Source organism: Microtus oregoni, unplaced genomic scaffold, assembly GCF_018167655.1.
Source record: "Microtus oregoni isolate MIOR12 unplaced genomic scaffold, Mior012 000052F_ref0000163, whole genome shotgun sequence".
NCBI classification, from domain to species: domain Eukaryota; kingdom Metazoa; phylum Chordata; class Mammalia; order Rodentia; family Cricetidae; genus Microtus; species Microtus oregoni.
In genome coordinates, this window is record NW_024543828.1 from 13,951,801 (window position 1) to 13,977,977 (window position 26,177).

The 26,177-nt window shown below is 39.7% G+C and overlaps 1 protein-coding gene across 3 annotated transcripts in view; it reads right to left on the reverse strand.

Annotated features, from left to right (window-relative positions):
* LOC121437533 (PHD finger protein 6-like) overlaps positions 1-20,629 on the reverse strand; it is a 38,477-nt gene extending 17,848 nt beyond the window's left edge. The window contains exons 1-5 of one of the 3 annotated variants that reach the window (XM_041637401.1): positions 20,502-20,629; positions 16,216-16,399; positions 15,896-15,997; positions 2,304-2,437; positions 2,008-2,051 (exon numbers count right to left, since the gene is read on the reverse strand). In XM_041637401.1, coding sequence (XP_041493335.1) covers positions 2,008-2,051; positions 2,304-2,437; positions 15,896-15,997; positions 16,216-16,353 — 418 coding nt within the window. In that variant the 5' untranslated portion in view covers positions 16,354-16,399; positions 20,502-20,629. The remainder of the gene's footprint in view (positions 1-2,007; positions 2,052-2,303; positions 2,438-15,895; positions 15,998-16,215; positions 16,400-20,501) is intronic. The other 2 variants (XM_041637402.1, XM_041637403.1) reach the window with 2 other exon arrangements.
* Between the last annotated feature and the right edge of the window lie 5,548 nt (positions 20,630-26,177).

Below are 26,177 nucleotides of genomic sequence, written 5' to 3' on the forward strand. Positions count from 1 at the left end.
AGTTTTCTCTCTGCCCAGCCATATCCCTTCCTGCCTCCATTTTTCCCTAGTTTTGGGATTATAGGTGTGTGAGTCCCGAGTACTGAAATTAAAGAAATGAGCCAACACTGCCTGGCTCTGTTTCTCTTTTGGACTGGATCAATTTCGGGTAGCCCAGGGTGACCTTGAATTTACAGAGGTCTGTCTACCTCTGCCACCACTGCCTGGCCTCTACAGCTAAAAACTAGTGGCTAACTATGCACTCTGATTTTCAGGCAAGTTTTATTTGTTAGATTACAAACAAAATATCACCACAGGAATCCATCTCTGATCCTTTTTAAGAAGGCTTTATATCTCTCCAGGCCCTAGCTAAGTCTTTAAAAAGATCAGCAACAAGTCCAGCATAGTGGCACACACCTTTAATCCCAAAACTTTTGGGAGGCAGGGACAAGGGAATCTGGCTACATAATAGAGAGACCCTGTCTCAAAAGGATCATCAACTTCCTAAAATACCAGTATTTGATCCATTTTAATTTTGAACAGAACAGACTTAGAAGCTAACAAAAAAATTTAAAGACTTAAGTCCAAGTTAAATGAAAAATTAAAATTAATCTGAGATTGAATCTCATCCATTTTATACTGCTAGTAGACATTTTTATACTGCTAGTAGACATTATCAAAACCATCTATTTGAAAAGGTTTGAGCCAGGGTTGGAGAGGCGGCTCAACAGTTAAGAGCACTAACTGCTCTTCTAGAGGACCTAAGTTGGATCGCCAACACCCATATGGAAGCTCACAAGAGTCTGTAACTCCAGCTCCAGGGGACCTGACATGCTCTTTTAGCCTCCATGGGTACAGGATATGCTCATGGTGTACAGACATACCTGCAGGCAAAACACCCACACACTTAAAACAGAAAAAGAAAAAATAAAAGGTTTGACCCAAGTCAGAATCCAACTTGAGAACTAACTTCCTCGTGCTTTAAGGACCAGATGCAAATTAGCTAACAATATGTAAACATGATTAAACTAGTTTTATAAATTTAAGTGGAAACAAAATAAGCTTCTATTTTTAAATCTTAGTTACTTGTAAAGTATCTATTTTCTTCTGGAAAAAAATAATATATCTCCACATATTTCTCAGTGAGGGATGTGTTTTTAAATTCCCAGTCAATATGCAAAATCATGAATAATTCTAAACTTTTTTCCCTACATATACCTACTTATGATAAAGTCTGACTTATAAATTAAGGACAATAAAGCATTAACAACAATAACTATTAACGAAACATAAACATATTGTAATCAAAAGTAACTTAGAACTTGTTAATTTTGAAAATTTCTACTTAATATTTCTGGATCATGAGAGCCCAAAAGTAAATGAAACAATGGAAAGCAAAATCATGAATAAGGCTACCACATAAAGCTACCACAATGTGTTGAAATTTTCCTAGAACGTATGCTGATCCAAAGTACATTAGTATTCCTACATTCACATTGTCTATAAGAGCTAATGAAAGCAAGAATCCCAATTAGCACCCTTCCAGAAACATCACTGTTACCACTGTTTCTTCCTAATGTGACATAAGTTTTCAATGTATACTTTATAAGATCTCTGAGGTAAAAATTTTCTTTAAAAATTAGCTCTTATTTACATTAGTTTGTTCTAATGATGTCCCTTGATGTGGGACTCCCCTCTGTATATCACTGATTAATAAAAGAAGCTGCTTCAGACTATAGCAGGGCAGAACACAGCCAGGCTGGAAGATATATATAAAGTAGGTGGAGTCAGTGAGATGCCATGTAGCCACAGGAGGAAATAGATGGTGGAACCTTGCTGGTAGGCCATAACCTCATGCTGATGCACAGATATAAGAGCTAGCTAGAAATATGTATAAGCTAATAGGCCAAGAAGTGTTTAATTAATAGAGTTTCTGTGTGAACTATCTTGAGAAAATCCTTAACAAATCACCATTCATATTTTATTTACATTTCTTCCTGAAACATGAAACTGACTGATGAGACATACCTTCAGAGTTATGTGCCGTTTTCTTGTGTTTTCGACAATAAACCCTGAGGGGGAAAATACAAAATCATGAACTAAATTAAATTCAGCTTCCAAATTACAAGAATGAGTAGCACAGTCCACCCCATTCATAAACTGAATTTTTTAAATCTCACTGTTACACTTCCTAAATCATTTCTTTAACTATTACATATCAAAACAGCCTTTATAGTGACAATGAAATGCTTTGAATGAGGAGAAACTATAAAAGCTGAAGGAAAGTATGATTGCTTTAAAATAAAGCAAAATGAAACAGTTACATGTAAATGCCTTGTGAAGGTTTCTCTCGGATCTGAGCTTTATCATGCAATGCACAGTGGTAGTGGTATGTCCTGTGGCAGGTTTTCACATCACAGCCAATTGTTGCTCCAGGACAATGGCACAAAGAACACATCTAAAGAAAAACAACAAAACAATATTCAAATGTGAGTTTGCTAATACTGTCACAAACAGCTGAGGGGCATTCCAATTTCTGTCAGAAAAAGCAAGTTGGTTATTGAAAAAATTCTAATTCATATTAGTTTTCTTATTTTGTCTCCTAAAAATAATCTGAATAAAATAATTCTGTTGGTACTTTTTTCATTGATTAAAAAATATAGGCTGAACTCAAAGAAAAACATATATTTATCTTTCTGGATATTGGAAGTAGACAAGATCGCTGGGCAAAAGTTGAGAGCATGGTGGTGGGGGTGAGGGAAAGGGGAGATGGGGAGACAGAAGGGAGAAGGGGAGGATTGGGGAGAACTTGGGGGAATGGGATGGTTGAGATGGAGGAAGGGTGGTTATGGGATCAGGGAAGTATATATCTTAATTAAGGGAGCCATTTTAGGGGTTCCCAGGTATCCAAGGGGATGTCCCCACCTAGGTCCTTGGGCAGCAGAGGAGAGGGTGCCTGAACTGGCCTTATCACATAGCCACACTGATGAATATCTTGCATATCACCATAGAAACTTCATCCGGCGATGGATGGAGATAGAGACAGAGACCCACACTGGAACACTGGACTGAGCTCCCAAGGTCCAAATGAGGAGCAGAAGGAGGGAGAACATGAGCAAGGAAGTCAGGACCGTGAGGGGTGTGTCCACCCATGGAAACAGTGGGACTGATCTAATGGGAGCTCACCAAATCCACCTGGACTGGGACTTAAAGAGTATGTGATCAAACTGGACTCTCTGAATGTGGCTGACAATGATGGCTGACAGAGAAGTCAATGATAATGGTACTGGGTTTTGATTCTACTGCATGTACTGGCTTTTTGGGGGCCTAGTCTGTTTGGATGCTCACCTTCCTAGACCTGGATAGAGGGGGGAGGGCCTTGGACTTGCCACAGGGCAGGGCACCCTGACTTCTCTTAGGACTGGAGAGGGAGGGGGAGTGGGAGTGAGAGGAGTGGGAGGGAAATGGAAGGAGGAAAGGAGGTGGAAATTTTGAATAAATAAATAAATTTAAAAAAATTAAAAAAAACAAAGATACTTCCTTTGACTGCCTCTGGGGGGAAAATATAGGCTATTATAAATGTCTGTTATTTCTCTATGGTCAAGAGAATACCTGAAATACTGTAAATCATGAATCTGAGCTATATATAAATACCACTATAAAAAGATTAACTTCTTTTGCAATCCAGAACTTGCTGGATACAATTAATTAGGAAAAATACCACATAAGATTTTTTTTTCCTTAAAACTTCCAGTTAAATCAGAGAGAGTGTTAATACAGCTCAGTGATACACTGCTTCCTCAGTCACAAAACCTACCAGCAGTCCCTAGTACCAGTGGTCCCTGATACTACCACCAAAACCAATTTTCAAACCAGATTTAAATGAAGATTAAGAAAGATTTAAATGAAAATCGTTGAGAAAAACTCCCCTATACTATTTGGGAACCTGGTAGAATCAATTGGAAGTTAGGTCAGTAGAGAGGACAAAAGAATTATAAAGTAGTTTTAATACCTTGAGTTGAGAATATTTTGTGATATCTAATTGATTATACTGTGAAAATAGGCCTGCCTGCTTCAATTTACTTTTACTTACCGTCTGCATTATGAATTCAAGGCAACAGAGAGAAGATTCTTTCAACTCGATATTATCTTACGTTCTGAACTTATTAGATGGTAATTAACCAGCTCATACTCTATATTTAGAAAACAATTCTGTTTTTAAAAGTACATAACAATCATTAGTAACGGTTTTGGTTCAGAAAACACAGTGTACTGCACCCTGTGGACTTTTAATGTGCCATCTCCTAAGCTATAAATGCCATAGCAAAGTGAATCATAATAAGGTAAAAACAGAGCCTTCACTTTGTTTCCTGGTTGCCAGATACCTTGCTCTAAACTCTCATCTCAGTACTCTGGAGACCAAGGATGGAGTGTCAGATCAGCCTGGGCTACATTTACTGAGACTCTCCTCCAAAATCCAAACCCAAGATCAAACAAGCAAAAAACAAACACCACTTATAATCCTAACTTTTGGACTACTTAGTCCCTAAGCAACACTGATGTATTAAGAGGCTAATATAAATTCCAATAAAATTTTCCACATTTCTCTAAAGAAATCTCTCAAACTATCATTTTTAAAAATATTCATGTAAGTCAAAAATACTCTCAATGTAGGTACTTCCCAGAAATCATAAGGGCCACTATCCACTATTAATACACAAGAAATCACCCACTTCTTCAAATGAGTACCGAAACTCCAAGTAATTACCATAAAAAGAAACACTGCGCTCATGGAGGAACAGCAAGATCACAGAGCACTTGCTCAGCATGTATGAGGCCTTAGGTTTGACCTTCACCTCTAGCACCACCAAAATGAAGAATTAGTTTCTACAAAGTTTATACCCTTTGTTCTAATAATTGCAGTTCTACACATTTACTGCAAATATCATCAGGCATAAAAAATTATGTTCAAACACATTCATTGCAGAACTGTTCTGAATTGTTTTAATTACAAAAAAACAACTGAAACATGTTCAAATAAATTGCAGCACGTCCATATGAAGGAATGTTCTATTGCTGCTCCTTTAGAGAACTTTTCCTTCAGAGAGCATCTCATATTATAGCTACGTTGGACTCAGATTTGGGACCTGCAGCCTCAAACTACCTAGTGCATACCCAGCTTCAAAGTAATGGGTCTATTTATGTTCAATGAAACACCAATAGAGGGTATGAAACTAAGTCAATTTCTATCTCAATTATATTTCTAGTATATGGTCTTTGAAAATGAATAGAAACCAGGTGGTGGTGGTACACGCCTTTAATCCCAGCACTTGGGAGGCAGAGGGAGCAGATCTCTGTGAGTTTGAAGCCAGCCTGGTCTAAGCAAGTTCCAAGACAGGCAGAGCTACACAGAGAAACACCTTGACTCAAAATACAGAAAGAAAAAAGGACTGAAAGAAAGAAAGAGAGCAGAAGTAAATATAGCAAAATGCTGGGTTCCTATCTTTAGATGGTTTTAATTCTCCATATTCTCTACAATATTCAAAGTATTTTGTTATAAAAGTTATTTTTTAAAGTATCAGAAATAGTTTAGTCAATGCATTCGTGTTTGTCAATCAGCTGAGAAAGCAAAGGAAACCAAAATATGCCAGTATTTGGGGGGGGGGAGCTATGAATTCAGATACATCCAAAGTAAGTTGTTTAAGCTGCTATGGGAACAGAAATCAATTTCATAAATAACCAAGTACATCAACATAGGAAGATCATGTTTTTAAAGCAATCAAAAGCTTATTTTGTTGTCAGTTCCATTCAATGAAGAATGGGACAAAATATTTTAGAGTAGAAAATACTTGTCAAGATAAGGAATATAATTTCTTTGGAGTTTTGGATTTGGGGTGAGGGTATTTATGTAATACTTTAAAATTTGTTTTTCCTTATTTTCTATGGGTGTTTGTCCATGGAGGCAAGATGAGGGATCAGATCCCTGGGAACTGAAGTTACAGACAGCTGTGAGCCACCATAGGAATTGAATCCTGGTCTTCTGGAAGAACAGACAGGTAGGTGTGTGTGTGTGTGTGTGTGTGTGTGTGTGTGTTTTGGTTTCTGTTTTGTTTTTTGAGACAGAGTTTCTCTGTGTAGCCCTGGCTGTCTGGGAACTCACTCTGTAGACCAGGCTGGCCTTGAACTCACAGATCCACTTGCCTCTGCCTCCAGAGTGCTGGGATTAAAGGCTTGCATCACCACAGTCTCACTATACAGTATTCTTAACCACTGAGCAATTTGTCCATCCACTTGTTTTATTTTTTGACATAAGGTCCCAGTATGTAGCCCAGTCTACCCCCAACTGTGTCAGCCTTCCAAATGTCAGGAATTTCTACCCTCACTCTTCCACCTCTCACTGTGCTCTCCTAATCATCCACGCTTTAGCCCAACGCCTGCAGCAACTCTCTTCCCTCCATTCCTACAGGACAGGGTACATACCAGCTTCCTCGTAGTTCTTACAATTTCCCTCCCTATTTGGCTAGTATTTATAAGTGGATAGATTTTTACCTAACCATCCCTTCTCTATTATTTTTTATAACACTAGAGAAGGCCCCCAGGCCTCTGTGCATGGTAGGCAAGCACTCTCCCCCTGAAAACTAAGAGAGTGCTCAATAGATTTGCTGATTTTTGTCAACATAATTCATTTGTTAATTCTGTTATTGAAGACTGAAATATCTTACACACAAAAACTTAAAAATTGAAGACTTTACCTATTTATCTTCAGATGATTCTAAAAATAATGAACTGGATGTAGGCATATACCTTTGATAGCAGAACTCTGGAAACTGAGGCAATTTCAAGTTGGATGGCAAGTTGAGTTCAGGGTTTATTCAGAAACAAACAGTGGCTAGAGAGATGGTTCCCTGGATAAGAGAACTTGTTGCTCTTGCAGAGGACCCAGGGTCAGTTCTCAGGACCCACACAGTGGGTCACAACAATCTGTAAGTCCACTTTCAGAAGATCCAGAACTCTCTTTTAACCCATGAAGGCACTGCACAATACATGCAATACACTCACACACTAAAACAAACAAAACACACAAAATAGCTTACAAATGGTTTGATCTGGGACTAGAAAAAGTGAACTTGAGGGCAATTCAGTTTGAAAGAATACAGAGTATAGGGAGGAACAAATTAGCCCTTCTTGAAACAAGATTGAAAGCTTAAAGATATATATCACAATTAAAGAAGCTAGGAAAGAAGGTAAGTAGGTAGAACCATTTCTGAAATGCTATGGCAAACAGAAACAAAAAAGAGGCCTTTTCTTTTTTCTTTCTTTTTTATCTTTTTGAGACATGATTTCACCGTGAAACAGTCCTGACTGTCCTGAAACTCACCCTGTAAACCACACTGGCTTTGAACTTACAAAGATCTGCCTGAAAGGCCTTTTAATTTAAAAAAAAGAAAAAGAAAGAAATAGAAAGGAAGAGAGAGCCACTGTCCTGTTCTGGGGACTTGGCTGCTGATGTTTCCCCATAGCCTGGTGGCTATCACCACACACATACATTTTCGGGCAGCAATAATTGGACTCCAGGGGGCTAGTAGTAACAAAAGAGAAAGGACAGGAAGTTAGTAGGATGACAAGGTGAGGGACATTAGGAGGAGGCGGAGGAAGGTCATGGTCGGTAACTATGATAAAAATAAATGTCATAAACGTATGAAATGTTCAAAGACTAAAGAAAAAATAATTTAAAAGAGGGATGGGCATGGTGGCATATGCCTTCAATTTTAGCACCAAGGAGGGAGAAAAAGGGGCAGGCAGATGTCTATGAGTTCCAAGCCAGCAAGGGCTACAAAGTAAGACTCTTTCTCAAAAAACAAACAAAAGAGCCCCCATCCCCACCATCGCCATCACAGCAAGGTTTGTCATAAGCACCCTAGCTAGCACTGGTACCCAGTATCTGCCTTTACAGAAAACATTTGCTCTGCAATTTGCCACAGTCATCCTCGCTATTTGTCCTCCAGAAGAAGACTGTCAGCTGCCATTTTCATCAAGCTTTCTCTGTATCCCTGGCACCTTCCAATGAGGGAAAATGAAAACTAATGTGACAGGGACGTGGCTTTTTTAAGAACAATTGTGTCCTTTCCCTGCTCAAAAACAGGGCTGACCTACCTATCAAACATTCTCTTGAGAGCAAGTTTTCTTTCCTGCACTGTAGTTTGTATAAATGCTCATTCCCAGCTCCTCTGCTTACATCCTAGTCCATGCCCTTGTGTAAAAAAGGCAAACACGTGTCACTGATACTGCTCTTCTCTCACCCACCCCCTTCAGCTTACTCCTGGACACACCTGAGAAACCTCAACTATGAATCTCCAGAGTCAAAGTTGGAGACTTGGGAAAGAAGGTCCTGTCCTATTATAGGTAACTGCATACCCTTTCCACAGTATGGTCAGAAGTCATGGTAACAAGCCAGAAGTTCTGCTATGTTAACATGGGTTCAGCTGTACCACAGAAACAAGTCTCAAGGAGCTGACCCAAAGATGAAAGAGGAACCAAGTCATGCATGAGAAGACACAGAAAGAACTCAAAGTAAATCTTAGCTGGGTTACCAGAGGAAGCAGACGGCAGAACATACCTGCGCTGCAGTCAACTGAACAAGGTCAAGAGCGAAACTGAGTCTCCACAAAGTCTTAAGGAACAAAGGGAAAATACAGTTTTCTCAGTAGCTAAGGGGAGGAAAACAAAAAGGAGCTTGCCAACTTCATGGATAAGCAGAAAAAGTAAGTGTTTGTGGAAAAGCTAGAATCCAGTAGCTACACAGAAACCTGTCTGGCACAGTTCCGTGCAGCCCAATGTAGCAGAGGAACACCCGGCACAGACACACAGTCACAGTTGAGCAATATTGTTGACAGCACTGGAGATACTCACATCAGAAAACTGCTTGGAATACAGAAAATGCAAAAGAAGATGTGAAAAGTAGCCATAGTCCTGAGCCTGTAAGGCAAAGACGAAAATTGTCAAAAGCACCTAAAGAAAGGGACACTGTATCTAGGATATTTTCATAAGAGGTAGGCTCACCTTACAGTGGTCTGACTCCTCCTTTTGACAGTAATAACAATATCTTCCATAAAAACCAGAAAGCAGGACAGTACAGTTAGGGCAAATAGTCGGGAATGCCTCAATAATGCTGTATTATCCCCAGGATCATAGTTTAGAATACTACCTCACATATCCAAAATGGACAAGAGTAGTCTCTGGCTTAGCTAGTTAGTTGACAATAACCAAATTACTTGTTGTCCCTGCCAGGAAGGGTGTAGCATGAACTCAAAAATGTTTCTATGTGATCTTATAGCTATACTCTTGTTTCCAAAACCAGTGTTATTACGATAGCACATAAAAACTTGCTTAGAAGGTCTAAAAAGAAGCTAAAAATAATCAATAAAATCTGAACATTGTCAAATTCTTGAAAAATGAGAAGGTAATCTTGCTTACAAGACATATTTAGACTTTAAATTTCCAGGTGCCTCTAAAAAAAATAGGGCCAATGAAAAGCACTGGGTACTTTTTTTTTTTGTTTTTTAACCAGAGTACATATAGACTAACCAAAAGAATTGGGGGGAGTCTTAGAAATTGGAGGACAGCTGAGGGGTGGCACACACCTTTAATCCCAGCACTTGGGAGGCAGATCTCTGTGAGTTCAAGGCCATCCTAGTCTATAAGAGTTAGTTCCAGGTCAAGCTCCAAGGCTACAGAAAAGCCCTGTCTCGAAAAACCAAAAAAAAAAAAAAAATGGAGGACAACAAACTCGGTCTATGAAGTTCTTGCCTAATCTAACCCTCTGACTTTATTCTATCCAATTACCTGAATCATGTCTGATAAGAAAAACAGGTTCTTGTATTGGAGCATTAGAAGTTTCTTTTCTCCCTCTGTTCAGCTGAAAAGTTCAGCCATTTTGTAAGCACAGACCTTTTGTTTAGATTCTTCTCAGTTATGGTCTTTGCAGCTGAGAATACTGTGAACTGCCAGGCTGCTTGCTATATTTAATCTGTGAAGAATGCCAAAAACATAGCCACACTCAAGCACCAAGACAGTCCCCTAAAGCACAGAGAAATTATGTGCCATTGCTCTCAATTGTTTTTGCAGTTCTGAGGAAGGAACTCAGGGCCTTGAACATACTGTGCAAACAGTCTACCACTGAGCACACCTCCTCAAGCTCTGGGTTTATCTTGCTGGTTTTGGTTCTCCTCCATTAGCAAAAACAAATGAGAATTAGATGATATAAAGTTAGTGTTCCCAATTATAAAAAATACTAAATGAAGGCAAAGAAAAAGACTGCATTTAAATAAATGCATTTCCATAATAGCCAAAGACAGTTTTTTCCATCACTGCTTATTCTACTTAATCATCCCAAATGCAAAGTTCACTTTAATACAAATTTCTGGTAAAATATCTCAAAATTAAAATTAACCTGCATGCCATAACTGGCTTTTTAAAGAATTCCCACTACCATTAATACATTCATAATGCATGTACATATAGTTACAGAGAAGTGAAAAATCTTCATGATGAAAATTTACTTCTTTTCCTCCTCAATTATCCTAAGGCAGATGTCCTGTGAGCCCAACATGGCCTACTTCTTGAATTTGTAAATGAAGTTTAATTGGAGCACAGCCATAACCATTTTTTTCTGTATTGTCTTTGATTACACATAGCTGGAGGAAAGCTTCACAAATTAATTATCTGGTCTTTTATAGAAAAAGTTTGCTTTGTGGTACCTGTGCTCCTAGCACTCAGGAGGTTGGGACAGGAGAATTCCAAGTTCAAAGCCAGCCTGGACTATATAGTAAGACCCTATTTTATAAAAGCTCAAATGTGCCTGTCTGAACACCCACCCCTTTTCCGATTCCCATTATGCTTCATTCTCCACAGTGCCTATTGTATGTAACGTGTTTCCAGAAAAATCCTGTTTGCCTTTCCTCATTCTGAGTTAAAATTCTTATCTGATATTTTAAAAAAAATGAAATCTGGCCAGGCAATGGTGGTACATGCCTTTAATCCCAGTACTCGGGAAGCAGAGGCAGGCAGATCTCTGAGATGAGGCTACCCTGTTCTACAAGAACTAGTTCCAGGATAGCCAGAGCTAGACAAAGAAGCCCTGTGTCAAAAAAACAAACAAACACAAAACAACAACCAAAAACCAACCAACCAAACTACCTGTAATCATTCTCACTCAAGTCTACTTCATTCCTATACCTGACTGCCTCTAGAAAACTCTCAACATTTTAAGTAGGGAAGAGTCCTCCTGAAAAAGAAGGAACACACACATTAGGAGTTATCTATTTAGATCATAAATACAGACACCCTACCTCTGCAGTGCCACACACTCCCTTGCTACTGAATAAAGACTATACAGAATGAGTTGTCTTATGGTCGGAGCCTACAAAAATATCTCCGATATAATAGACCATTTTTACCTAGGATGTATATAAGGGTCTATCCTAACAGTAAACAAGATAATGAATGCTATTGATAGAATAGATTAAGCAATAGGAGCCTGAGTGTGTCCTAAAATCAGCAATCTTTATTAGAAAACTATCATCATACTTTATTAAAATGTAATTTGACATGAAGTAGCTTAAAAGGACAGTTGGCATAACCTGTGGTTAGGAGTGCGGGCCCTGGATTCAAATCTGAGGTCTGTCACATACTAGCTCTATGGCCATAGACATTCAGGTTACTTTGCTTCTCTGAGCCTGCTTCCTTTCGTATACGGCAAGAATGAACCCTTTCTTGAAGTATGATTGTGAGGCTTAATTAGGATCATGTATTTAAAATACTTAGCCTAGTCCTTAGCACATACTGAGCACTCAATGAGTGTCAACTAGTTCTACTACTATAAAAAGTGTAAAACATTCAGGGGAGTTCATGAAGTATGGCAAAAATTCTCATCTGAAAATAGGCAAGTTTGGGAATCATGTGAGGATGGTTGCTGTGTATAGGAAGGATTCTTTTTAAGGGAGAAAAAGGCATAAGTATTTCTTTAATGGAGACAGACATAGAAATTAAGAAACATACTTGAATTACAAAGGGATGAGTTTCTCAAATATATTGCTGTTCTTATTTCATATGACTTGAGTAGAACCACAATTTCCTAACAGCAGAACAGAGCAGAGGGGCAGATCATCTTGGGGAACTTAGGTAATCTTGCCTAGGAGTAAGGAAGGTAAACTACATGACCTCCTGGATTCTTTTGACATCTGTGATCTATCTGACACAGGTACCAATTAGTAAAAGTAACTATCTGTGTAGATCTTGGTGATCTCACCAAGTAGCTTCAGAAAGAATACATTCTTCAAATACCACATTCAAGTGTCTCCTCATGAGAAATTCAAAAAGGCAATGATAACTAATAGCTTTACTTGAAAATCACATTTTTTTCTATATGGCTAGACAATTAAGGATAAATTTTACAGGTGAGTATAGGATCTATAATATCCCAACACCTGAGAAGAGGAGTTAGGAGAATTAGGAATCAAAGCTATCCTCAACTGCATGGTAAGTCTGAAGCCTGCTTGGGACACAGAAGACTCTAGCTCAAAAACAAAGCACAGCTGGCGCAGGGTACAGTTGTGGTGTCTTTATGGCTCCAATAAGAACTGGAAATCATTGTGGAAAAATAAATGACTAAACTACAAAAAGTTTTTTTCTTTTTCTCTTCATACATCTAGGGCCTATATATTAAAGATAATGGAAAGAGATGAACATGTTCGTACAAAATAGCTTTCCTCTGTGATCCTTGAAGTTGATATGGAAATCGTGAAGAACTGCCCGTGGCTGCAAGGAATCACATACCTACACATACTTCTTGCTTGTATTCCCACCTTTGCAAGACTCCCATCTAGCCACCTGCACCCACTTTTCCCTGGGGCAAATGGAGACCTTTGGAAGCATTGCCAGGTACCGACTAAAATCTGCCATGAATGTACTCAGGAATCTGGGCTCCTGCTTTTGTTTTCAGTGGGTATCTGTGACCCTTTTCATCTCAAAATGCATATGACCTTGAGCCAGGGCAGAAAGGCTCACAGAATCAAATGCCTTAAAAAGCTGACCAGGGACACTAGTTACTTGGTTTATATGTAGTTTAAGATATATAGAACTCTTTATTTTTTCTTCTTTCCTATTTGATTTGTAGTCCTTTTATTGCCTAGACCAATCTACACTGGGAAAAGTAAAGAAAACAGTAAAGAATTTTGGTTACTTGGCAGTATACCTCATAAAAAAGAAAACAATATAAGCAAGGAAAAAACCTGAAAGCTAAAGTTACTTCAGAGCCTGGAGAAAGAGTCCAGTAGTTAAGAGTATATACTGCTTTTGTGGAAGACCCAAGTTCTACTACCGGCATGTGTATCAGGCAACTCCTAACTGCCTATAATTCCTGCTCCAAGAAATCCAATGTCTTCTTCTGGCTTCCATGGGTACTGCTATACAAATGCAGATATACACATAATTAAAAATAAAAGTAAGTATCAGGATAAATTTTAAGGGGCTATCAAGATGGTTCAGTAGTTAAGGGTACTTGTTGCTCTTTCAGAGGATCCAGGTTCTCAAGAGTTACCAATATTGAATGAATCTGACACTCTCTTCTGAATTCCATGGGCCCCAGGCATGCACATAGTGCATATACATAATATATACATACATACAAGTAGGCAAACACTCATGCACACAAAATAAAAACAAAAATTTTAATTTTTATGAAGTTATTTCAAGGTGAAACAAATGCTGCTCTCCAATTCACTACATAAGTAATTTAAATTCTAACACTTTGGACGAAGGAAGAAGAAGAGAACTGTCTGGGCTCCAATACAGTCCTCTTTTGTAACTATTCCACAATTCAAGATGCCCAGGGTGTCAAATAGCTTTTGAAATAAGTCATAGCTCTTAGAGAGTTAATGCTTGGCAACAGCATGCAAGTTTTAAACACGTTCTACCAATGAGCTATGCCACCAGCCGATGGGAAATAGTTCTACCTTTTATAACTATTTATTGTTGATGTCTAGTATGTGATGGTAAAACAGTATCTACTGATAGGTGGCAAAAAGACAAGTAAGTTAATGACTTGTCTCGGGTAACATCAATGTGTCTGTGGGAATTATCCAGGAAGAAGGCTACAGGGCTGGAGAAGTAGCTTAATAGTTGAGCACATGCTTAACATCTTTAAGACTGTGGGTTCTAGCTCAAGCACCAAAGAAATATTTGATCTCATGACTTCTATGCCTAGCATGCTTTCGGAAGTCTTCAATGATATTAGCAGAATCTTACTTTTATCTATAAGGAATAACTACAGAGGTGGCTAGCATTTACCAAGTCTTAACTTATGTTATGTGCTAAGCACCATACTTAGTCCTGTATATGCTCTTTTAATCCTAATAATAACTCTGTGGAACAACTATCTATGTTCATTATCCCTTGAACAAGGATACATGGCTAGGGAAGTAAATAATATATTCAGGGTCACCCAGTTAGTGACAAAGCTGGGATCCAAGCCCAAGTTTATTCCTATTTCTGGGTTTTTAACCCTTAATATTATCCCACTCAATAGATCAAGAAACAAATTATTTATAGCACACTATACCTGGGGGTAGGGATTAACAGATAAACACCCCACATTCAAAATAAAATAGTTCCTAATAGTAAAACTTGTATCACGTTCTGGTATTTTCTTTACAAACAGGTTCAAATGCATTGAATCTAGATTAATTACAGCAATACTGACAGATGTGTACTTCTGCTTCATGTAACATGCGAAAAAAAAGAAGGCACTGAGTTTCTTAATTCTATTTCAGTATCAAGGGCCAATACCATACCTGTCTGACTACAGGAGGCATGTTAAGTGGTGCAATCTCTAACACCAAGAAGAGAAAGGGTTTTTACTACTAATGACAAAGAATAAATGAAGCAATAATGTTTACAACAATAATTTTAAGTAAATAGCATTTTCTTGTTGCATCTTAATTTGTTTTAAGGACCATGAAATAAAAACACTGGTGTTCTGTTTCTTAAAAAAAACAACAGTACACTACAGTTATGAAGTAATACAAAACCACCAAAGAAAAATCACATTAAAAAAGATCTTTTCTATTATTACATACAGTTTAGGGCTGGAATGATAAGATATGTTCACAGTTAAGATCTTACTACTACTACAAAAAAAAGATCTTACTACAACAATGGATATAATTTCAATAAAGAGCTCAAGCAAGAGAAACAGCCAAAGAGAAAGCAATCTGTCAATCAATTAAATGTTGTGTGGTAAGTCGTGTCTTGTAAATACCAATGGAGATGATGCTACTTTTCCCAAGGAGAAATATACCATTCTGCCAATCTGGTTACTGGTGGTGAAGATAACTACAGGAACATAACTCTAGCGCAGCTTCGGAAAACTCCTGGAAAATTCACCAAAGTTATCCAAAGTCAAAAATGCTGTGTCATACAGCCAAACCACAGAATAGTATTTTGTTAGCAAGTTATCCTTTTCCTGCGGAGGAGGCACTGCCGTCTTAGTTTGTGATGATCCACACTAATCTTATGATGAAAAGGAAAGACATACCAGAATTATGAAAAATACATTTGAATGAAGATTCTAAACATGATACATGCAAATTAAGTGAACTATCTGTTTTGTAAGTGATCACAGCCTTTAAGAAGATTTTCCTTTGAAGGAGAAATATTCCAATAGTACAGATAGCGATCCACTTCTTTTGCTTGAGTTATAAACAAATCAAGCTTTAAATTTTACTGGCTAGAAAATAAAAAGAATCCACAGTTTAAATTTATCTAAAATTTATGAAGTAGTACACTTTAAGGTAAGCAATTTCCTTCTTTGTAAGTTTAAAATATTTTTTATGCTCAAGAGGCAGAAATACCAACTCACCAGCTTTGTGCCCCTTTTAATTTCCTTTTGGACATCTTCAATAGAAAATCCACCAAGACTCTCATTATCGGAATGTGACGACACCAAAGCAGATGAAAAGAGCTATAAATACATTTGGAAACAGTAAGGTTCATATATAATTACATCAAGACAACAAATAAAATATTAAACTTAAAAATGAATTTTCTATTAAAATGACATTGCATAGTATTAAACTATTTCTTAAAAATTTAACAGCTTTTTTGCTTTCATATCCAGTAATACTAATGTGTTAAGATTCTCTCTCAGGAAGGGTTGAAGTCTCTTGATTGATAACATACCATGCATTTATGGTGTGCTGCCACCTTCTGGTTTTCAGATATTAGTAACTGTCCACACTCCTTGTCTCTATTTGACTTACAAAAGCCACATTTGCGCTGTCCTGTAGACCCTTTTTTCTGTTCAACTGAGCTTGACATGATTTTTAAACTGCTTTTAGAATGCCACTTTAAGCCTCAAGAAATGCTACAGAGAATAAGAATGGCAACAAAATGGTTAATCTCATTTAAACATTATACATTTCCATGCAAGTAATTTAATGTCTGACCTAGATTTTAAAAGTTACTTGAACATTAGTATAAATACTAAAGCCCAAGATGCCTTCCATATGTAATACGTATTATGAGAGGGAAATAGAGAATGCAATCAAGTCTACAGTGAGAGAAATCAAAATGAGTTCCAATTAGGAGCCATGTGGATAAAACTACTTTTGTGCAGAGAAGAATGTATAGCAAAGCTACTGCATACAGTGGTGCGTGGCTAGAATCTCAACATTTAGGAATCTCAGGTAAAAGATCATGAGTATGAGGCCTCCCCTCTGGTCCTGAGAAATAATTTATGGTCCAGGCTGGCACTGGACCACGACACACTAGTAATTAATAAAAAAATATTCTTTCAAGTATAGGTAGATGGCCATCAAGGAAACAAAATGATAAAGATCTATGAACAATTGAAAACTACAAATTAAACTAGAAAATATTGAGAACCGATTTAATTGCTTACTTTCTTCCAGTTCACATAATGATAAAGTATTAGAAGCAAAATTAACCATAACTTTGAAACAACTACTTTTAACACTTGAAATCGAGTTCAAATTTAAGAAAATGTTTATGACTTCAGATCCTTGCTATTCTGTTCCTTTTCCATGTAATAAAATACTAAAGCTTCTAATATTATACCAAAAATACAGTCGTTAGGACCTTAAAATGGTTTAATAAACCATTTTATTTGGCTGAGATTTATCCTGTCTGTTTATTAAAAGCCAAACCAACAGTAGTCTTCTACATGCAGTAACTTCTACCAGAAGTTAGCAATACTGTGCAGTGGAAGGAAAATGCTTCTGAATGAGTCTTGCAGTTGATCAGATTATAATTATAGGTTGTACAGTTAAACCAAAAAGGGGAAGAAAAACTGTAACACAGAAGTCTACAGATTTGCATCATCGTTCTTAACACAGATCATTCAATGCCATCACTCAACAAATTTCAAATCAGTGTTTTGATCTGTATAATTCACCCAATTAATGGGAGTAAGCCGCTTAGGCCCAGGTTGCCATAACATACATCACAATCAATAGAATCTCAAACTTCTGTCTTCAAAATAACTTATTAAATTGCCACTTATATAGATTTGAACATTTCATGACATTGCGTTCGGAGACTTGGCTCACTAACAACTCAGTCGTTAATGCTGAGAAGCATCTGTTCACCACCACCACCAGGGCAAGCAGCAGCAAGGTGATGCAGTATCTACAACCACTCCGCTCTGCTCAACATGGATCATCTCGATGTAATGTAATGGGAAGCCACAAAGAAAACATTTCTTCTCATTAATTTACATCCAATATTCTCTTTTGAACAAGACTTCAAAGGTCTTGCAGTCTCTGCTTTGATGGTCTAACAAACTGTTAATGCTATCTCTAATTTAAATGCCTCAGTCTCCCAAGTGCCACAGGGTACTTCTCAATAGTACTGATTTCAGAACACTGAGAAACAGACTGGAATAGGTAGCTAAATCTTTTAGCTTTAAAAAAAGGACCACACGCCTTTAATCCCAGCACTCGGGAGGCAGAGGCAGGCGGATCTCTGTGAGTTCAAGACCAGCCTGGTCTACAAGAGCTAGTTCCAGGACAGGCTCCAAAAACCACAGAGAAACCCTGTCTCAAAAAACCAAAAAAAAAAAAAGGACAACAGAGAAACAAAAGAAACAAAAGGGGAAGTGTGTTTGCATTTGCTCAGGCAAGTATGTGTCCAGTTGCTTTATGAAAAATATAGCTGCTCCAGTTTTTACAGCTATGCAAAAACATCCAAGATTCATAAATAGCACCCAGATATACTCCTGGAGTTCTAAATGAGTTTCTTCTACTACCGTGCACTGTGAAGTCACCATGATGTATTCAGCATTTCTCCAGGTCATCCAGGCCAGCTGAAAGGATGGTACATTATAAATAAATCTAATTTTCATAGACATCTTTAATGTGCCGTCCCTATACAATCCTAGCACTGGCTTTTAAAAAAACTGACTTAAGCAAAATTCCTAGAGGGAAAAATCACTCTTTATTCCCAAAATTGATTCTGAAATCGTACCCCCATTCTATTCTTATTAAATATTGCCTCGTTTCACTAATAAACATTGTTCATCTTCATTTTCAGAACCTGCTTTTCTAGATATTAATGATTCCAAAATCTAAAGGAGAACATATGCTTAATTTTGCATTTTAAAATATTCATTTATTTCCTGGTAATTAGTTTATATTTTATTTGTAAAGTGAGCAGAAACACATAAATGTGCAACAAACGATTAAATTTTTGCCCTGCTATGCAATGACTAATTGGATTTTTCCACTAAAATTCAAATAATGCATGTATGCATAGCTTGCCGATTTTCACATCTGCCTTCTTAAAACACGCAGCAGCAGAGACCATCATGGAAACAATGACGACCAGCAAACTGTCTATCATAAAAATACAGATTTTTATCTACTGCTGTCACATTTGTGGTCTCGGGGTAAGCAGAATACAGCCATTCAAAAGCATCACTACTATAGGGTTCATAATCATCCGCATCTATTTAGCGCTTTCGTTTTAATTTAAATATTTTCAAGAGCAGGCACAGCTCAAAGTTCAATACTTTCCCCTGACAATGAGACCTTTCCCTTTGAAGAAAGATAATGTCTAAAGCAGAAAGAGACAACATCTTTATGGGATACGTTGTTTAAACGCATGAAAAACACACGCAGCTGAAACAATGAATGCATTTCTGCTGTTTTTTCAAGATGCTGTGTAGCACCAACGTAGAAAATCACCTGGACAACCAAGGAGGGCATTCGAGAACCAGCTCGAGAGCTCGTTCAATGGCTGGTATCTGAAAAGAACGTTTTCCACAGAGAAACAAACAAAACAAAAGCTGCAGTTCCGGAAGATGAAATCCCTTCCGCATGCAAGCCAGTTGAAATGTACAGACAGAAGCATGATCCTCCAAAGATAACACAGCTTTTCTATAAGGAAAGTACCAGAAGAGAGAAATAAACGAATAAGAGATGTACCAGAAAGGCACCTGAATTTGGTTGCACGATATTATTACATGCTTCGCACTGCTTTTTGCGGTTATTCAAAAGGAAACTAAAGGAATTTTCCAGTTGTTTCAAGCCAAAGGGTAGTGAAAAAAAATTGAACTGTATGAAGAAGACCTGATATTACGTAGGAACCAGAGGAAAATTAAAGGCTTTTCAAAGATCAAAAGATTTGTTTTTCACTTTCATGCAGAATATCGAAACGAATAGAAATTGTAAAAGAACGCCGTGCTGTTCGCTCATGTAATAAAGGACCAGGAACATAACAGAGCGGACTCTCTCCGTTATTTATTCCCCAATCACACACTAGACTCCTAGATCTCCCTCTAACCAAAGCGCTGGATAAACTCGAAAAACTATTCTCTTTTCCAACACTTCGGCAAGTTCCTTTCAACCAGATAATCGGGGGTCGTCCCCGCCCCCCACCGATTGTCCTTGGCCAAATCTCTGGAATTCAGGAAAATAGCGTCGTAGCACTTTCTTCCCACCCCTCCCTCCTCCAGGACTTCGTCCTCTAAGGATCTTACTCCAGAGCATCCCCTTATCCATCACTTTCACCGGATTCCCCTCTCCCGGGAGTTTTTCTTTTTCTCCCCCTCATTCCATAGGGCTCAGCCTCAAGCCATCCTAACCATTTTTTTCTCTTACACTTCGAAACTAGGAGTCACCCTCCTTACCCCTAAAACGATCTAAGCAACAGTATAGAGTTTTTTAAACCCCCATCCCAGTTTTTCCCTCCTCTAGTGTGAAGCCCACTCCCCCGAAGTCCAGATTGCCACCTAGCGTGTCCCTCAGCGCCCCCAAGGCACTAGGTCGCCAGCCTCTGCAGCGCTCACCGACAAAGCGCGGCGCCTCTGGGGGTCCCTGACAATGAAGGAGACCACCGCGAGTACCCCCGTAACAACGGGCAGGGGCGGCGGCCTGGCCACCGCCATCCTTCTTGTCTTCTCCCGCCAGACAGAGAATGGGGCCCCTTAGCTCCAGTGGGGAACTCACCAGCCTGGCCCGATGGGCGGGCGACGGGAGGACAGCGCCCACGAGGGAAGACGAGGAAGGCGGGCGTCGGTTCTTCGGCACAGCCGAAGAGCGGGGTTCTGTCGCCGGGGGTTGTTTCCTTTCATTCGAGGAGAGACTGGCTCGCCGAGCGCCCTTACGTTACCTCCCTCCCCACGCACACGACCCACAGGACGTTAAGACGTCTCGAGCGCGCCTGGGACTCTGATTGGCCACCGAGCCGGGGCGGTTGAAGCCGCCGAAGAACAGCGCAAGCGCGCAGACCAGCCCCCCCCCCCAAAGGCTTGGGCGGCGGCCCCGCCTCCTGCTCGCGCGCGCATACTTACTATTCTCCGTTCTGCCTTTCGGCTGAGGCTTTGGGGGCAGGATCAGTGGAGACTGAGAAAGGAATTTGAAGAGAAAGCTGGGCACTGGGAGGAGAGGCGCTGGGTTGGGGCCAGAAACCCTGGGACCAGGTCTTGGGGAACTGGTTTTCCAGTGACTCAAATGCACAGGCCTTAGCCCTTGCACTTGTTCTTCGAGGCCTTTTTACATCCATTATTTCATTGTACTCTCCTGGCATCCCTGTGGGGTCCTCCTTTTGCCTGATTTCACTGCTAGCAAAGACAGAGCTTCCAGTGTAATTTTCCCGTTCGTACGGCAATCCTCGGGCCAATCGTTTTAATTCCTCAACCTTAATTTTTTTGTTTGCTTGTTTCTTGTTCTTGGAAATGAAGATAAAATAACCTCCCAAGTTTATTGCGAGGAAGAATAAGGATGCGGCTGAAGCATGTATTACCGTCTCCCGTGTATAGCCGGCTGGGGTTGTCGTAGTCAAAAAAGACGAGTGATTAAGACGAGTGATTTTCTTTATAACCCACAAAGATGAACCAAAGACCTAAACCGGCGCTCTTTTTTGGCATATTGGAGCCATAGTCTTGACTGAATCTCAGTGCCCTCACTTCTAGTTCCATGACCTTGGTCACGTTGTAGTACCTCTGGTTCCTCAGACTTGTCAGTTCTAAAATGGAGAACATAACGGTATCCTTCTCAAAAGAGTGTGAGAAATGAGTTAATTTATGCAAAGCACAGGAGAAGAATGCCTGGGGACATAGTATACCTTCTATGAGGGTCTACTTTTGTTATCCTCTGGCCTCTGTGAGAGGAAAACCATTTTTAAAAAAGAAAGAACAGGAAAAAAAAGTCACAAACCAGTGAGCCTTTAAAGATGTCTTTCACTTGACTGTTGTTCTTGCAATGGAAGTGGATTTATATTCTGGATCCAATGCTTTTTACATAGTGTTTCATCAACCTTTCATCAGATCGTTCTCTGATCTCCGTGTGGGAGAACATGCCTAGCCAATGTGGGCACACACACTCAGTGAATTGTAAAAGAGTTAGTTTTGGAGTTGCCGAAATGGATCATTTTTTTCCTCTTCTATATACAAGTCACTGAGTGTCCCCAGCTTTTCTGGGCAGTGAAATGAAGAGACAACAGCACTTCTTACTCCCTAAAGCGCCTTTTTACAAATGACTTGCACCTGTTAACACCTGGATGTCTTCAAGATTCAGTTGTGAGTCCCTGGAGCCATCCCTGACCCCTTGACTAGGTGAGGCTTCCTTCCAGTTTGGTCCCACCCCAGATCTCTATCTTACAATTGTCCTTGTTTTACTGAACTTACCTCTGCTTCCTTCTGCACTAGACAGTAGGTTGAGAAAAGAAATCATATCCTATTGCTTTTCATATCCCAAGATCCTAGCACACGTCTGGCCTGATAAATGTCTAATGTTCTTGAATAAATATGTGACAGCCATTGTGTTTGGAAAGCTTTCTCCCATTCTAAGACTGCTGCCTGGTACTCTGGGCTTTGGGTCTTCTACCTCCCTGTGGTACTTACAGTCACGCAAGGCAATTAAGCACTTAATTGTATACAGTAAGCACACTGCATGTTATTTTCTAATTGCTTCATATGTTAACCCACCACTTATATTGTCTTCCTTCAGGCCCTAAGAGAAGAAATTAAATATAAATGGCAAGTCGATGGTCCAGATGTAAGGGACACCCAGCTGTCAATCAACTCTGCCTACTGACTGAATCCCCAGGGCCCTGTGAAAGCTACTGTTAGTCAGCAGAAGCAAATGCTGCTCCATAGCTATTTCCTCTGAACTGAAGCCTCCATCCTGAAGGGGAAAAAGGAAGCTCAGGAGACTCGAGCTCCAAGAAAACTTACTAGGCAGGAGAAAGTCAAAAAGGTAGGGCAGAGACCACACTTAGACAGTTGGTTCTGGGGAAAGGAGACTTCTCAAATTGGGCAGGGACTTCCAGAAATATAACTTTTGTGAGCTATCATCAGCCATGCTGCGATGGACTTCTCAGTGATGCAGTTGCCTGAGTCATCCGTGTTCCTGCACGGTTCTGTAAAACTCCTTAGTTCAACAAGCTTCACCTGAGTGGAATCCTTTTGTTCTTGCTCCTGAGGGGGTCTCCTGAGCTTCCTTAATGTTTTACTTGAAGCAAAGCAAAACAAAACAAAAAAAAAACACAAAAAAGCCCACTTGTTCTCTTTAGCATCATGGCATTACCTTAACATCCAGGAGACACTACTGTAGTCAGTGATAAAGCTGTTATGTTAAAGTCTGTTTTGTGAGTTTTTGGAGTTTGGGGCTGTGAATGTCCCTAAATTCTTCATTGTTTCTTACCACCTGGGCTTTTGACAGTCCTTGTACCTCTGGCTCTATGTTTAGTGATGGTCCCTGTAATAACAGCTTAGTGGTTAACTGAAAATTTAAGCATGACATTGGAGATAGAGAGAAGTTGGTAAAGCAGATAGGAGAAAGAGAAGAGGGAGAGTATTTGGAGTTTTGGGCACAGGAGAGTTGAGTACGGTGATGAGACTTATTTTTCTGGAACTGGAGAAAGAGTGGCTGATCTTGGTGCCCTCTGGAATACAAGGGAGTATCTTGAGCTGGAAGAATAAAAGGTTTAAGGTGGGACAGATGAATCCAATGAGTAAATCTCTTCTAACTGTTGTGTTTCCAAGTCTTTATACTTTGTGATTTCAAGTCCTAACTCAGTGTTCAGTTTACAGTGACATCCTTTCATTTGTGTGAATGAATAGCAGTGATGGTGGAATCTTAGGCTGTCCTCTCTCTTCCTTAGTAATGGCCTGCAGCCATCATATTATATAACATCTGCTGAAACTGGTGGCACATTTGTGTATCTCTCCAGCCACTGCCTCTCAAGCCATCATTCTCTTTTCTGAATTTTAGGACCATGCATCTAATTCCACATTTGGATTTTCTTTTCAACTGCCTGTTTGAAACTTTTGCTTCAACCACCCCAAAGGCATCTCAATCTCAATATGCCTGAAAGTTGATGAAAGTGGTACTGCTCCATGATTTCCTTCCTGATTGGGACCTCAATCCACCCACGTCTGCAAGTTCAAGACCGCAGAGCCTTCTTGAGATCTCTACTCTATCATTCAACAAGGCAAGGTTTCTTTCTAAGCAGCACTGCAGAAGGCCACTTCCCAAGCTTAGGAACATCTCTATCGTCTCTAATGTGGGGGACTCCCCTAACTCTCTGTTAGTGAATAAACAAAGTAGGCTCCTTCAGGGATGTGTGCCTGTACTAACGCAACTTTGGAATATCCTTTTCTTTGTTTTCAGCTTAAAATTTATGTGAAAACTGGGCATGTACAAGAACATGCATACTCTCCCCAAAGTGCCTCTCTGATATGAACATGTGTAGGCCTCCCTCAAAATTCCTTACCCTTCCTGTGTCCTGGAAGAGCAACTCCTTAGCCAAGATTCCCCTGACCTCCTTGCACTTTTTTGTCTTGGCTGCGCTTGATTTAGCTCTGGGAATCCACCGTGTTCAGTGACATTGCTAATGAGCCTCTTGAAATGTCAACCTCTCAACCAGCCGTATTGTCATGAAGTTTACATTTTAGTGAGGCAGAGAGAGAATACAGCTAATAAAAACTTATGAGAGGCTGGCTTCTGCCATGTAGCATTAGTGAAGTTAACTGTCATCTCCAAGTGCAGCTACAAAGCTGTGCCAGACAGACAGTGTTAATGCAGGAAGCACCTTTGGGGGCTCTGGGAGCCTCATCGCTCTGGGAGTCACCAAAGTTCTAAGAGCAGGATCAGTCAGCATGATTTTCTTAGTACTTGTTGTACTGGAAAATGTCTCCCATTGGCTTGTGTAATTGAGAGCTTGGTCCCTTTCTGGTAGCAGTGTTTGGGAGGGGAGGTACAGACTCTTAGGAAGTACTGCCCTGCTGGAAGAAGAATGTCTCTGGGGGTGGCCTTTGAAAGTTCTGAGCTTCCACCCACTTCCAGTTTGCTCTCTCTGCTCCAAACTTGCCTTGGGAAGATGTCAGCTCTCAGCTTCCTGATCCTGCCATTCCTGCTACCACATTTCCCTGCCACAGCGGACTCTTACCCCTCTGTAAAACTTTCTTCCGTAAGACACCATTGGTCATGGTGTTTTATCACAGCAACAAAAGGTAACTAGTACAGCGCTGGTCCACTTTCAGTTTTACAAGTCCATGTCCTGAGAAACCCTTGCTTAGGTACAAAAATTCTCAGTTTTCAGAAAGTGTTGGTTGAATTGTAAAGAAAAGGTAGCATATCCATGTCATGGCCACCTACACAGAACCTGAAATCAATTGAGCACAAGAGACATGATTTAGGTGGTCCAGACTGAGTTGTTGTTTGTTGACCTTCACTACTAATGCTGGCATTCAGGGTTTGTTGAGTGTGATAATAAGGTATCCTTGGTTGCATCCCACCCAGAGTTGCAACTTAAGTGTTCAGTTAAAGTATCTCTCAATCACGAACTTAACTCTCTGGCTTTGACTTTGCCTGTGAATGAACTACTGTGCTTTGTGTAGAGATGGTGCTGTTTGTTGTGCTCGAAAGTGAACCCAGGACTGTATACATATTAGGCAAGGACTCTACCACTGAAACTACATGCTGCTGTGGATTATCGGCTAAAGCTGTGTTATATTCATTAGTGTTGTGGAACATTTGCTTAAAGATGCAAAGATATGTTGCATTCTCGTGTGTTGCTTTGGTTTGACTCTGTGAAGTTGTGTTACTTTGCCTATCTAAAACTCCTGATTAGAGCTGAATGGCCAGTTGCAAGGCAGGGGAGGGATAGGTGGGACTGCCAGGCAGAGAGAATAAATAGGAGAAAAAGAAAAGATCAAGGATTGAGAAAAGGAGGAGAAGAGGAGGCTAGAGGCCTCCAGACATGAAATAAGAAGGAAAGAAAAGATATATAGAAATAAAGGTAAAATCCCAGAGGCAAAAGGTAGATGGGATTAAGAAAAAGCTAAAGCCGGACATTCATAAATAAGAACAAGTCTCCTTGTATATATTTGGGAGTTTGGTGGCAGACCCTCAAAGAGTAAAGAGTCAAGAGTGAAAAACAACCAACTACAGCCAGGCGGTGGTGGCACACGCCTTTAATCCCAGTATTGGAGAAGCAGAGGCAGGTGGCTCTCTGTGAGTTCGAGGCCAGCCTGGTCTACAAGAGCTAGTTCCAGGACAGGCTCCAAAGCTACAGAGAAACCCTGTCTCGAAAAACAAAAACAAACAAACAAAAACAACCAACTATGACCCCCTCTAGCCTATTAGTTTTTTTTATTTGAGACTGCATCTATGTGTTTC